General features: G+C 32.9%; 1 protein-coding gene and 1 long non-coding RNA gene across 11 annotated transcripts in view; one reads left to right on the top strand and one right to left on the bottom strand.

Moving 5' to 3' along the window:
- Window positions 1–9,643, top strand: part of LOC102673534 (stress-activated protein kinase JNK) — a 155,887-nt gene extending 146,244 nt beyond the window's left edge. For 4 of the 10 annotated variants that reach the window (XM_006621965.2, XM_031513487.1, XM_031513491.1 and 1 more), the window contains 9 exons: window positions 42–103; window positions 4,185–4,626; window positions 6,321–6,450; window positions 6,515–6,712; window positions 6,793–6,927; window positions 7,805–7,934; window positions 8,018–8,176; window positions 8,874–8,998; window positions 9,233–9,643. In XM_006621965.2, the coding sequence (XP_006622028.1) occupies window positions 42–103; window positions 4,185–4,626; window positions 6,321–6,450; window positions 6,515–6,712; window positions 6,793–6,927; window positions 7,805–7,934; window positions 8,018–8,176; window positions 8,874–8,998; window positions 9,233–9,385 (1,534 nt within the window). In that variant the 3' untranslated portion in view covers window positions 9,386–9,643. Of the gene's footprint in view, window positions 1–41; window positions 104–4,050; window positions 4,627–6,320; window positions 6,451–6,514; window positions 6,713–6,792; window positions 6,928–7,804; window positions 7,935–8,017; window positions 8,177–8,873; window positions 8,999–9,232 lie in introns of all 10 variants that reach the window. The other 6 variants (XM_006621967.2, XM_031513493.1, XM_006621968.2 and 3 more) reach the window with 3 other exon arrangements.
- Window positions 7,107–11,754, bottom strand: part of LOC116186389 — a 10,206-nt gene continuing 5,558 nt past the window's right edge. The window contains exon 3 of the long non-coding RNA XR_004151369.1: window positions 7,107–7,118. This is a non-coding gene — a long non-coding RNA (uncharacterized LOC116186389). The remainder of the gene's footprint in view (window positions 7,119–11,754) is intronic.

Raw genomic sequence — 11,754 nt, 5'->3', positions numbered from 1 at the left:
GGATTCACGAGATTTTTCTTTTTTTTTTTTTTTAATTACAGATCTCGCTCCCTTCGGATTCAGTCGCTCAACGTCGACCTTTCACAATGGCCGCTCGTTTATGGTAAGTTTTAAGCAGCAGGGAAGAAGGAATATCTTTCCTGATTTAGATTTGTAATTCGCGAGACACCGTTTCGAACCATTTTCTTGGACGAGACACGGATCTTAAATCATACCTATCCACGCAGGATTTCCGACATTCGCGTCTTCGCCTCTCTTAAATCCTTCTTATCCGATGAATTATGCCGGCGTTAAAACCGTCTAACGAATTTCGTTGAACAAGCGCGTGCGCGTACGCGTTGGAGATGATCCAACGTGGTAGCGAGCGAAGGAATGCCGTCTGCGACACGGCGACGAGGGGAAAAAAAAAAAAAAAAAAAAAAAAAAAAGAGGAAGAAGAAGGTTAGCGGAAGGAAAGCGAAGAAACGTGTGGTGGTCGTTAAATCTTTCGGATACCGCGGCATCGATGAGCCAGTGTTTCCCAACCAATCCTTTTATTCTAATGAGTTAATTGTTATTGCAATCATGAAAGATCTTATAGAAATTTTAGTAAATAGAAAAAGATATTTATTAATGTATTTATAAAGGATTATGATTCATAGACATTATATTTTAGGTCAGTTAAGATAATTGAAAATATTATTGTTGTATTTTAAATGTATTGGTATGTTAATGTTTATTTTTTATGTTAGTAACTATGAAAGTAAATTTCTATAGTTTAATATATCTATTAATTAATAAGAAGATGTGTGTGTTTGTTTTCCATTTTCAATTTTTTCTTGTTATAATTTTTCTTTTTATTATAAAAAATGAGAAAATTTTTTTAATTATTTAATATTTAATAATATTCTTCTTTTTTTTATTACTTCAAAATAATAAATAATAATTTTTATAACAATTAATATAATATTTTTTCTTGAAAATGTATATTAGAAATATTTTGAAAATTAGATAAACTAAATTGTATAAATCCTATGGAATTGAAAATCATAGGATTTTTTTTATTTTATAGATTTTTTTTTTATTTATTCTTTTTTCTTTTTTTATTTCTTTTTTTCTTCTTTTTTGTTTTTTTATTTCTTTTTTCTTTAAACGGAAAAATATGTTATTATGTCAAAAATAATAATTTTTTCTTACGAATTTTTATAATTTTCTATTATTTTTCAATAATCAATATTTTCAAATAATAATTTTACTTGTATAATTTCAACATAAAATTTTTCGTTTAATATGAAAAAGAGCGAAAACATTTGAAATATTGAAATATGGAAATTTTTCAAAAACATCATTTAAAAAAACGAAATTAAATTTTATCCTGAAATTTTGAAAAAATGTTTTTAAAAAAGTAAAACAGATTTTTTGTGTATGTTGCTAATTTCAAATACAAATTATTACAAATAAATTGAAATTAATGCTAATTAAAATAATTCAAATTAATGTGAATTGTAAAATGATACAGTATCATATTTCATAATTTCAAAATTTCAAAATCTTGCAAAATTTAAATCTTAAATTTCTAGATAAAAAAATAAAGAAGACAAAAATTCTCATTAGACTAAAAAAACTCATTAGACTAAATCTATAATTTTGCTATTTCTGTGAAAAGAAAAGACTTCTATTATTTATTCCATTCTCACATAAAAATTTTATTTCATTATATATTCATATATATCATTATTTCAAGTATTGAAATATATTTTATATCATTGAATTATAAAATATATTTTATTAAATTCAAAATTCTATGAGAAAGAAAAATAAAAAAGAAATGTTTTTCTTTCGTCTGTTTAATACAATTATTATTGATACTCAATACATATAATCAAATTACAAAAATACTCCTTTCCATTTTTTATAAAACGAATTCTTGCATAAAAAAAATTTTCATAATAAAAATTTTCAAATTTTTATCAATCCTAAATCTCCTATTTCACTATAAATAACACAACAAATATTCATTTGTTAAAACGACAAAAACGACTTTTTCCCATCCCCGAACCAACATGTGGCGCCAACTTCCGCGTAATCGCGTAATTGGTAGCAGGTGTCGAGTGAAAGATTCGAGCGCGAGATCGTTCGCGAACGAAGAAACGGACGAAAAGAGAGAAGGTGGTTGCACGACACTGACGTGGGCAAAAGTCAGAAAGGGGGGAAGGATGTGACAGCAGCCGAATTGGCGACCGTCGTTGCAGTTGGCATCCGTGTCTGTGTCGCTCTCTATAAATAATTGGGGGAATCCCGTGGCGGCAGAAGAAATTACCGCGAGGTGAACGCGGCACGATGTCGTCGAAATATTCGCGCGACTTCTTCTTCCCCTTCGCCACCGCCTTCTTCTAATTTTGGCCGCGGCCGACGAAAACTCTTCGACCGGCGCGCTCCCGTCTCCTTTTTCTTTCACGGCCGAGAACGTCTGCCCGACTTTGCTCCAATTTCTATTTTCGACCGAGACGCCGAAACTTTCGGCGATAGATACCATTTCGCGATCCTCTCCACCGAAAATCGAGACGTCGGGGTCGTTGTCGCGGTCGGATATCGAGGCGAGCCGTTCGCCTCGAAAAAGATTAGAGTTGAAAGCAAGGCTGGTGGAAATAAAGTATTGAGGGAGAGAGGCATCCTCGAAGAGGATTGGACGGAGAATGTTAGAAGGAGTCGAGTTAGTGATTCTAGTAAAAATCATATCGATCGATACATGTTATTTTTTTTTAAATAATGTTGATGGGCTTATTGTGGGGAAACTATATTTTTTATTTATTTATGATTTGAATAAGTTTCTTATTTATTTTTTATTTATTTATGATTTAAATAAGTTTCTTATTTTAAATAAATTATTTTGATATAATATAGTATAATGATTTCTGAATTTACACATTCTTATTTTGAGATAAAATATTAAATTTTAGAAAAATTTTATTGTTATTTTTATTTCTTATTATATATATTTGAAGTATTTGAAAAATTTGATAAATAAATAATTTGAAAATAATTTATTTTAAGAATTTATATGTAGAAATTTTTTTTTTAAATAGATTTTTTACTTTTTATTTTGAAACAATTGATTTTTTTTTATTTTTTATTTCTGTTTTAAATATAAAATATCCAATCTTGCTTGGATTGCAAAAAATTTTTTAAATTTGTAATTCTTATTCGTCAGATAATATATAGAGATATTTCGGAATAACTTAAACTGGATGTAAAGTTCACTTATATTAGATAAATTAATTCGATAAAATTGGAGAATTCATCGTAAAGTAATTGTGATATAAAATAAATCTTAACATATTAAAAATTTTGTAATTATTAATTATTTTTATCTTATGTAACATAAATACTTTCTTTTTGTTTTCATTTACTATTATAATTTAATTTAATAAATATTTTGATTTTTTAAAATTTAAATTGTATTACAATTTACTTCCTCTCAGATTGTATTATTATTTTCTTTGATTTTTAAATATTATATTAAATAATTTTATTAATTAATAACTTTATTATTATTTGTCATAAAACAAAAAAATCTTGACTCAATAATATTAGATAAATATACAAGATTCATATATAAAAATTTTTATTGTAATATCCTTTGACCTTTATTATTTATTATATTAATTCTTCAATCATTCTTAATTCAGAATTATATTTCAAAATTCAAAATTATCTTCATCCTTTCTTTCTACCATACAAATTTATAATAAAAATTTTCAAATAAATATCTAATCTAATTTAAGAATAAATTTAGAAATCTTAACAAAAATCAACCGTCAAAAAGGAAATAAAAATTACAACGAATTTCAACAATTAGAATCACTAGTTAGCATACAGTAGCAGTTATAACCGACCTATACTACTGTTTGAAGTATATCTTCGCGAATGACATCGCCTCTTCTCCTTCCCTTATCCCCAACCAGACGAAACCAACACAAATCCAAACATCAATTTTCGCAAATAACCAGAATAAATCTGCCACGATTCAACTTCTCTCCAACCGTTTCTTTATCGTCCCGTGTTTTCTAGCCCGTCTAAACGAGCCATCGATCATGGGGGATCACTGTAGACACCTCGAGGGGAGAGAGCGTCACGTTTCCCCTTTGACGTCCCACGATTAGCAGTTATCTCGGCTAATCGGTGTTCTGGGGTCTCTGTCGCAGACGAATCCGGCGCGCATAAGAAGCGAGCAAAGCGGCGGGGCGGCGGCGGCGTCGTCCGGAAGCGAGGAGCAGAGAAGAAACGGCGTGGTGCCGGCGCCGGTCCCGATACCGGTCCCGGTGCACGTGCCCCTCGGACCGAGCAGAAAACAGGGGCAAGAGGCCACGTTTCCTTTCGGCCAGGTACGCTCGCACTACGGTCCAAAGTGGCTAAGAGCGTAAGTCCTCATCGAGTGCACCAGGAGTGCTCGAGCGGAGGGGAGGTGCAGGTACAGGTGCAGCAGGAGAGACGAGCACCGAGGCGCATGCCTTACCTGGGGCCTGATATGACAACCCGGCTATCCGCCATGTTTTACACGGTCGAAGTCGGGGACACCAGATTCACCATTCTCAAGCGGTATCAGAATTTGAAGCCGATCGGTTCCGGTGCACAGGGAATCGTTTGGTGAGTATCTAAATATCGGTAAGTCGAAAATAATTATTGTTAGGGTTAGTTTGATTTTTTTGATTGATTTTACTTCGTTACGACCTTGAGTGGTCTTAAGTGGTCTTTCGAAGAGATTAATAGAGGAATAAACCGATATTGGTGTAATATGAAAAGTCAGACGATTCTAATATTTTTATAATGAAACCACGAATCGATGTAATGATTGATAATTTGGAATATAGAACCTTGTGTTTAGCAAATAAATTATTTATTAACAATAATAATTTTTTAATAATAATATAATTTTACTTTATTGATTTTTAATTATAGTTAGAGTTACAAAAGTTCAAAATTCAAGTTTTCCTAATAAGCAAAAATCTTTGTTTATTTAGTTCGATAATATTCGTTTTTATTTAGAGATTATTAGACAAATCTAATTAACATCTAACTGATATCTGTCCGTGTCTACGTCTTTTTATTAACATTTCTTAGATCAACGAGTATAAGTCCAATTATAAGTCCTGTCTCAAGATGTTTAAAATCCTGTCTAAGTAAAGTGAAAGTCCTGCCCATTCCAATTTGGGTCACCAGATATTACTCTTACACGCGGTTAATTATCGGTAATTAATTCCAATGTCCATTATTACAGATCCAAATATCCATTATGACGTCTCTATAACATTCACTACTTAATCCTGAGAAAGATAAGATATTTTATTACTATTGAGCAGAAAGTACTTGAAGGCTTCACAAATAATAATTGAATATTCTCTGTTGGTAATAAAATATATACATTGAAAGTAAGTTAAATATTTGAGATTTTCGTATTATAAACTTTAGAATGAAATGAACTTTATTTTGAAGTATTAAAATTTGTTTTGAACATTTCTTTGTGGATTCTTCTATGTCAATCCTTTTATAGGATTTTGACGTAGAATTTTTAATTGTAGAAATTAATTGATTCAAAAGTTATATATTTATAAAGTTTCACATTTTGATTTTTTATGTAATTGAAGAATAAAAGCGTCAATACACGTCAAATTAATTAATTAAAGATCTATATGATACAATTAATTATTTATTCAATAAAAAAAATATATTGTTAAATCGCGTCAACGATATGCAAAATCATATTTATATATTGTATGTTCTTTTTCTCACATCGGATCGCAATATTTATTTAAAATTAAATTAGATTTTAATTCTCGGATATTTTATAACAGTTGTGCTAGTATGATTCTAGTTGTGATAGTATGAAATTTGAAATTTAAATTTTGACACTTTAAGCAAAGTGAAATTTGAATTTAACGCTGATGTTTCGAATTTGAAAATTGAAAAATTCAACATATATACAATTTATAAAAATAATAAATTGAAAATTTTATATCAAACTTTTATATCAAAAAATATCCAGAAATTAATATTATCATCCTCAAAAATATAACCTCAATCTATCATATTTCATAAAATGTAATCTTGAAATATCTTATTTTAAAGAATATTTAAACATTGAATCTTTAATAATTGTATTGCAATTATCTTTCACAATAATGGACAAAAAGTAAAGTCATTTTGAGTCGTCCTTTCAATTTTATTTTATTTACGTAATCGCAATAAGCGCAGTTAGAATTCGCTTCGTAACAGTAAAAAAATAATCGAGGTTATGACCAATTATAAATACACGTGTACTTATTTAGACATGTTTGTTTCAGCGCGGCGTACGACACGGTGACAGCGCAGAATGTCGCGATCAAGAAACTCTCGAGACCTTTTCAAAACGTTACGCACGCGAAGAGGGCCTACAGGGAATTCAAGCTGATGAAGTTGGTCAATCACAAAAACGTAAGTTTTTTTTCCTCCGTGTCGCAATAAATCTTGCGATTCGAAGATTATTTTTTGCCGGCAGATAATCGGTTTGTTGAACGCGTTCACGCCACAACGGTCCTTGGACGAGTTTCAAGACGTTTACTTGGTGATGGAACTTATGGACGCGAATTTATGCCAGGTAATCCAGATGGATCTGGATCACGAACGTATGTCTTATCTGCTTTATCAAATGCTGTGCGGCATCAAACACTTACACTCGGCCGGTATCATTCACAGGGTGAGTGATTTCGTATTTCCGGCAACGTTAAATCGTATGTGTTATTAACTCGGTGCTTCTTGTCCATTACTGGCGGGTAGGATTTAAAGCCGAGCAATATAGTGGTAAAGGCTGACTGTACATTGAAGATTCTCGATTTTGGCCTGGCCAGAACAGCCGGGACCACTTTTATGATGACGCCATACGTTGTGACACGATATTATAGGGCGCCAGAGGTGAGAATAAGAAAAAATAAATTAACCGTGTAGGGTAATGGATATCATGTAAGTCTCTGGAATTCGAATTTCGAGACAGATCGGTTATGTTTTGACAAGATCGGGCTAAATCTCGATAATTTTATATAAGATTCGATTAAGATATATAAATAGACAAAAATAATCCAATGTGAAATTTAATTATATATATACTTCATCTCCCCTTAATGTTTTAAATCGTTAACTGTATAATTTTATTTTAAAAATGAATAATCTGTGTGCGTAATTAAAATTAAGGAATAACGAGTATATTTGTCAAACAGGAAATAAAAAATTAAATTAAAATAAATTAAATATCTCTTAGCTTTCAGTAAAATTTTAATTCAAATAGCAAAAGATAATTTTTTTTTTTTTCGTATAACGAAATATTCATTATAACGAAAGAAATAGCCACTTTTTCGTGTCAAGTATACTCCTCGAATACAACAGTGAAAAAGTTAGATTTCAAGTTCTTAAACCGATCTCGTCCGATTTTTACCGAGCTGACCCGAATATTCTGAGTAAAATTTTAATTTAAATAGCAAAAGGTAATTTTATTTCGCAACGAAATATTCATTATAATAAAAGAAATTGCCACTTTTTCGTGTCAAGTATACTTCTCGAGCAGAATAGTGAAAAACTTAGATCTTAAGTTCTTGAACCGATCTTGTCCGATTTTTACCGAGTTGACCCGAATATTCTAATTAATAGAAGTTTTCGCCCGATTTCATCCGAATTTTCCCGACTTGTCCCGAGCCCAGAATCTCGAAAATTCGCACATTTTTTAAATAAAGAATCGCGTGTTAATTATTTATTCATTCTTTACGTACCATGATTCCGACGGTATGTCGGCTCGCAGGTGATCCTCGGGATGGGATACAAGGAGAACGTGGACATTTGGTCGGTCGGGTGCATAATGGGCGAAATGATTCGGGGTGGCGTCCTCTTTCCCGGAACGGATCACATCGACCAATGGAACAAGATAATCGGTAGGTCGCCGTGATCGCTTCCCTCCGTGTACTACACCCAGGAACGTGCGTGCTTTAACACGCGCGGCTGGACGTTGTTGCAGAGCAACTGGGAACGCCGGCGCAGGAATTCATGCAGCGGCTCCAGCCTACGGTCAGGAATTACGTGGAGAACAGGCCACGGTATCCGGGATATCCGTTCGACAGGTTATTCCCGGACGTCTTGTTTCCATCGGATTCGTCGGAACACAACAGGTTGAAAGGTAAGCTTGTAGAGAAAAGTTTATCTTAAATTATTAGATTAAGTATATAATAAGAGATAAAAATATTTGCATAAAACTATTTTTTTGATAATTAGATCTTATTAATTTGAAATATAAGTTGCTATATTAAATTTATCAAATTTATCAATGTTTGAAATATGTTAAATTATGTAGTCTTTTCATGAAAACGTTTAATGAAATATTTGAATATTATTTTCAAATCTTGTTCATCAAACAATCATTATTATATTATTTATAATAAGTCTTTCTTGATAATACAATGTATTACGTATATCATTTTGTATTTTTTATACTCTCTGATTATATACTATTTTTATTGATTGATAAAATTCAAATCTCTTCAACAATATCTAAAAACATCTAAAAAATTAAATTTTATATAGTACATAATAATTTATAACATATAAATCTTCTTTTAATAAATTCATATTTAAATTTATATTTAAAAATTATGTAATTTTTAGTTATTTCATGATTATTTCATTTAATAGATGTTTGAATTCAATTAATTATGATGATTGATATTTTATTTTAGTAAAATTATTTTAAACTATTTTAACGATCAATCTAAACATATACGTTTTATTCGAAATACATAGATCTAGCACTGGATTTGCTACCTTTTTACTATGCTGCTCCTCTTCCATACGTTTTTTCTTTTCCTTTTATGTTCCAGCTAGTCAAGCCAGGGATCTATTGTCGCGCATGCTCGTGATCGACCCCGAACGACGCATCTCCGTCGATGATGCTTTACTACATAATTACATAAACGTGTGGTACGACGAGGGCGAAGTCAATGCCGTAAGTGTCACCGATTCGTCGTTAATCCCGTTAACCATGTTCGTTTCACTCATATCTCCCTCTCCATCTTCCATTTTATCTATCAATGTTTCGGGAGTGAAGAGATGGTGGTGGGAGAGAGAAGAAAAGTATCGACCGATTCGAGTCGCGTTCCATCGAATACGTAGTCATTCCTTGGTAAAGGATGGGAAAGAAAAAAACGATGATTGTTAGGTAGTATCGCGTTTGTTACAGCCTGCACCAGGTCCGTACGACCATAGTGTCGATGAGAGGGAGCATACGGTGGACCAGTGGAAAGAGCTGATCTACCAGGAAGTGATGGAATACGAGACGAGCCATAATCCCACAACAGTAGCTCAAACGTCCGAGAGCGGAGAATCCCGGTAGACACGCAAGAACTACTTGCTATCTTTTTGCGTCAACGACGCATCTAGACTGTCCGATCTGTTATACGTACATATATATACACACGTATCCCTCCCGTATACACACAGGCATGCATACAGAGACACACACAAAACCGTATTTCAATATAAGCGTGTGTATATCTATGTATGTACGTATATGTATATATACATATATACATACACATATATGTAGTATATATATATTTCGTGGAAATATAAAGATGGGAAATAACGATTAGAAATCGTTTACGTCCATGGGAATGATGTACGTTAAACGAAGCGCCGTTTTCGTTCGACGAGGCCAGAAAGAAAACAGGCGAGACGAAATGAATAAAATTGGAAGTGAAGAGAAACACAAAAGAAATGTGTGTGTATGAGAGAGAGACAGAGACAGACGAAAAGTGAATGAGTGAGTGAGTGAGTGAGTGAGTGAGTGAGTGAGTGAGTGAGTGAGAGAGAGAGAGAGAGAGAGAGAGAGGGAGAGAGAGATTGAAAGTGAGCGAACGATAGTGTACGAAAGAAAAAAAGAAAAAAGTAATGATAAAGATAAGATGAAAGGAAAAAGATAATCGATGAGAAAGAGAAAGAAAGATACGAGGTAAGAGGAGAGGGGGGAGAGAGAGAAAGAAAGAAAGAGAGCTGTTACTTGAGGCATAACGAGCGCGCGTTTGCGAAAACGAATTCAAGATAAAAATCAATATCTGCAACCAAAGCATCGACACGATTCGGAGGTCTGCCAATCTGAACGCGTTTATTCGACAAACGGCAACGCGCAATATGTTCGTCATTCTGTTTCCGCTCGGTCTTCTCGTTCTACGTTTCAGACGTATTTATTCCCAACAAATATTCTCCGTGACCGTGAGTTTAATAAAGAAACTTGCAACAACACGTTTGTCAATCGATCCCAAAGCCTGGAGTTTGTTTTTTTAAATTGACCATAAATAATTCGCCGTCTTCGTTCGCGTCTCATCTCAATTATATCGCGAGTCGAACCGAACGCCGATTCTTCACACCTTCGCCTTCTTTTCGTTTGCTTTCTTTACTTTCTATACTTTCTCTACTGCGCTTATTTTTCTTTGTTCCCTTTCCTTCGATCAAATATCACTCGATCTAATCCTAATCACTCTATTAATCCTTATGTCAATGTCAACAATTTTTGACATCTTCTAATTTCAATATTTTTTTAATAATAAAATTTTAAATTTTAAATATAAATAGCAATGTATCGAGCAACGATGATCTAGCTCAATTTAAAAATCTTTCAAAGAAGAATATTTGATATTCTATCATAAGTAAAAAAGTATATAGATACTTATTGATATTGACATAAAGGTTGAACGAACATAGAAAACCGGTTGAAACAAGCAATTGCCAATAAACTGCCGAAAAAAACTTGTCTCGGTTCGCGATCGTGTCGTCTCTTTATTACTGCCACCATGTTGAACGAGTCACTCTTTTCTCCATGCGTACACGATCGATTCATCGATTCGTTGCGTTCGTTCTAATACGAACATACAATAAAAAACGAAAATGATCGGGACGCATCAGCTTTCATCGAGAATAACTTCTTTGTTGTCGCGTATTATGGCAAGATGATTGATGACGATACACGACGCGCGATATAAAATGCGAGTGGAACACGTGAGAAGTGTACTGCTTGAAGTAAGTACATGTTCGAAAAATGATAGGATCGATTAAAGGGTGGGGAATTGTCGGTAAGTAAGATATCGTCGATCGTAACGAACGCAACTTTCTACGTAATTCCGAAAGCGTCCAAAGAGTACAGGGTGTCGCTAAATACAAGAGCTCGAGCATTCCCTTTTCCAAGTCCGAATTTCAATTTGCCGTGATTTACGCGTTTAATCGTTGAACAAGAACATTGTGTATTTTTATAATGCGATTCGAAATGCGTGCTTTTCTCTCATCGTTTTCGCGCGCTCGTACGCCAGCCGATATTTTATAATGCTAATACTTTGTAAGATGGAAAATCCGAGAAGGGATGCGAAAAGAAAGCGGAGGATATCCACCGATATATTTAAGAGATAAGTCATAAGAGAAATGATTATCGAACACGATGTCACGGTCGAATTTTTAGAAAACTGAAAGTGCAATGTCGCGGCGATTGATCTTCGAATATCACGACGACGTTATTCGCAGTTATACTTGTCGATTGTATTTAGCTAGTTAGTTCCTTAGGTAAAAACTCGTTTTCCTTGTGCAATCGTGCGATATCGTTGTGCCATCGCATGACGATCAATGCCGACGCGATAACAACTAGAATATACATATATGATATATAATATATAAATCTTTCTATATATTATATTATATATTATATTATATTATATT

Source organism: Apis dorsata, unplaced genomic scaffold, assembly GCF_000469605.1.
Source record: "Apis dorsata unplaced genomic scaffold, Apis dorsata 1.3 scaffold_651, whole genome shotgun sequence".
Classification (NCBI taxonomy): Eukaryota; Metazoa; Arthropoda; class Insecta; order Hymenoptera; family Apidae; genus Apis; species Apis dorsata.
The sequence above is the reverse complement of the archived record's forward strand: the minus strand, read 5'-3'. Positions and strand labels throughout refer to the sequence as shown.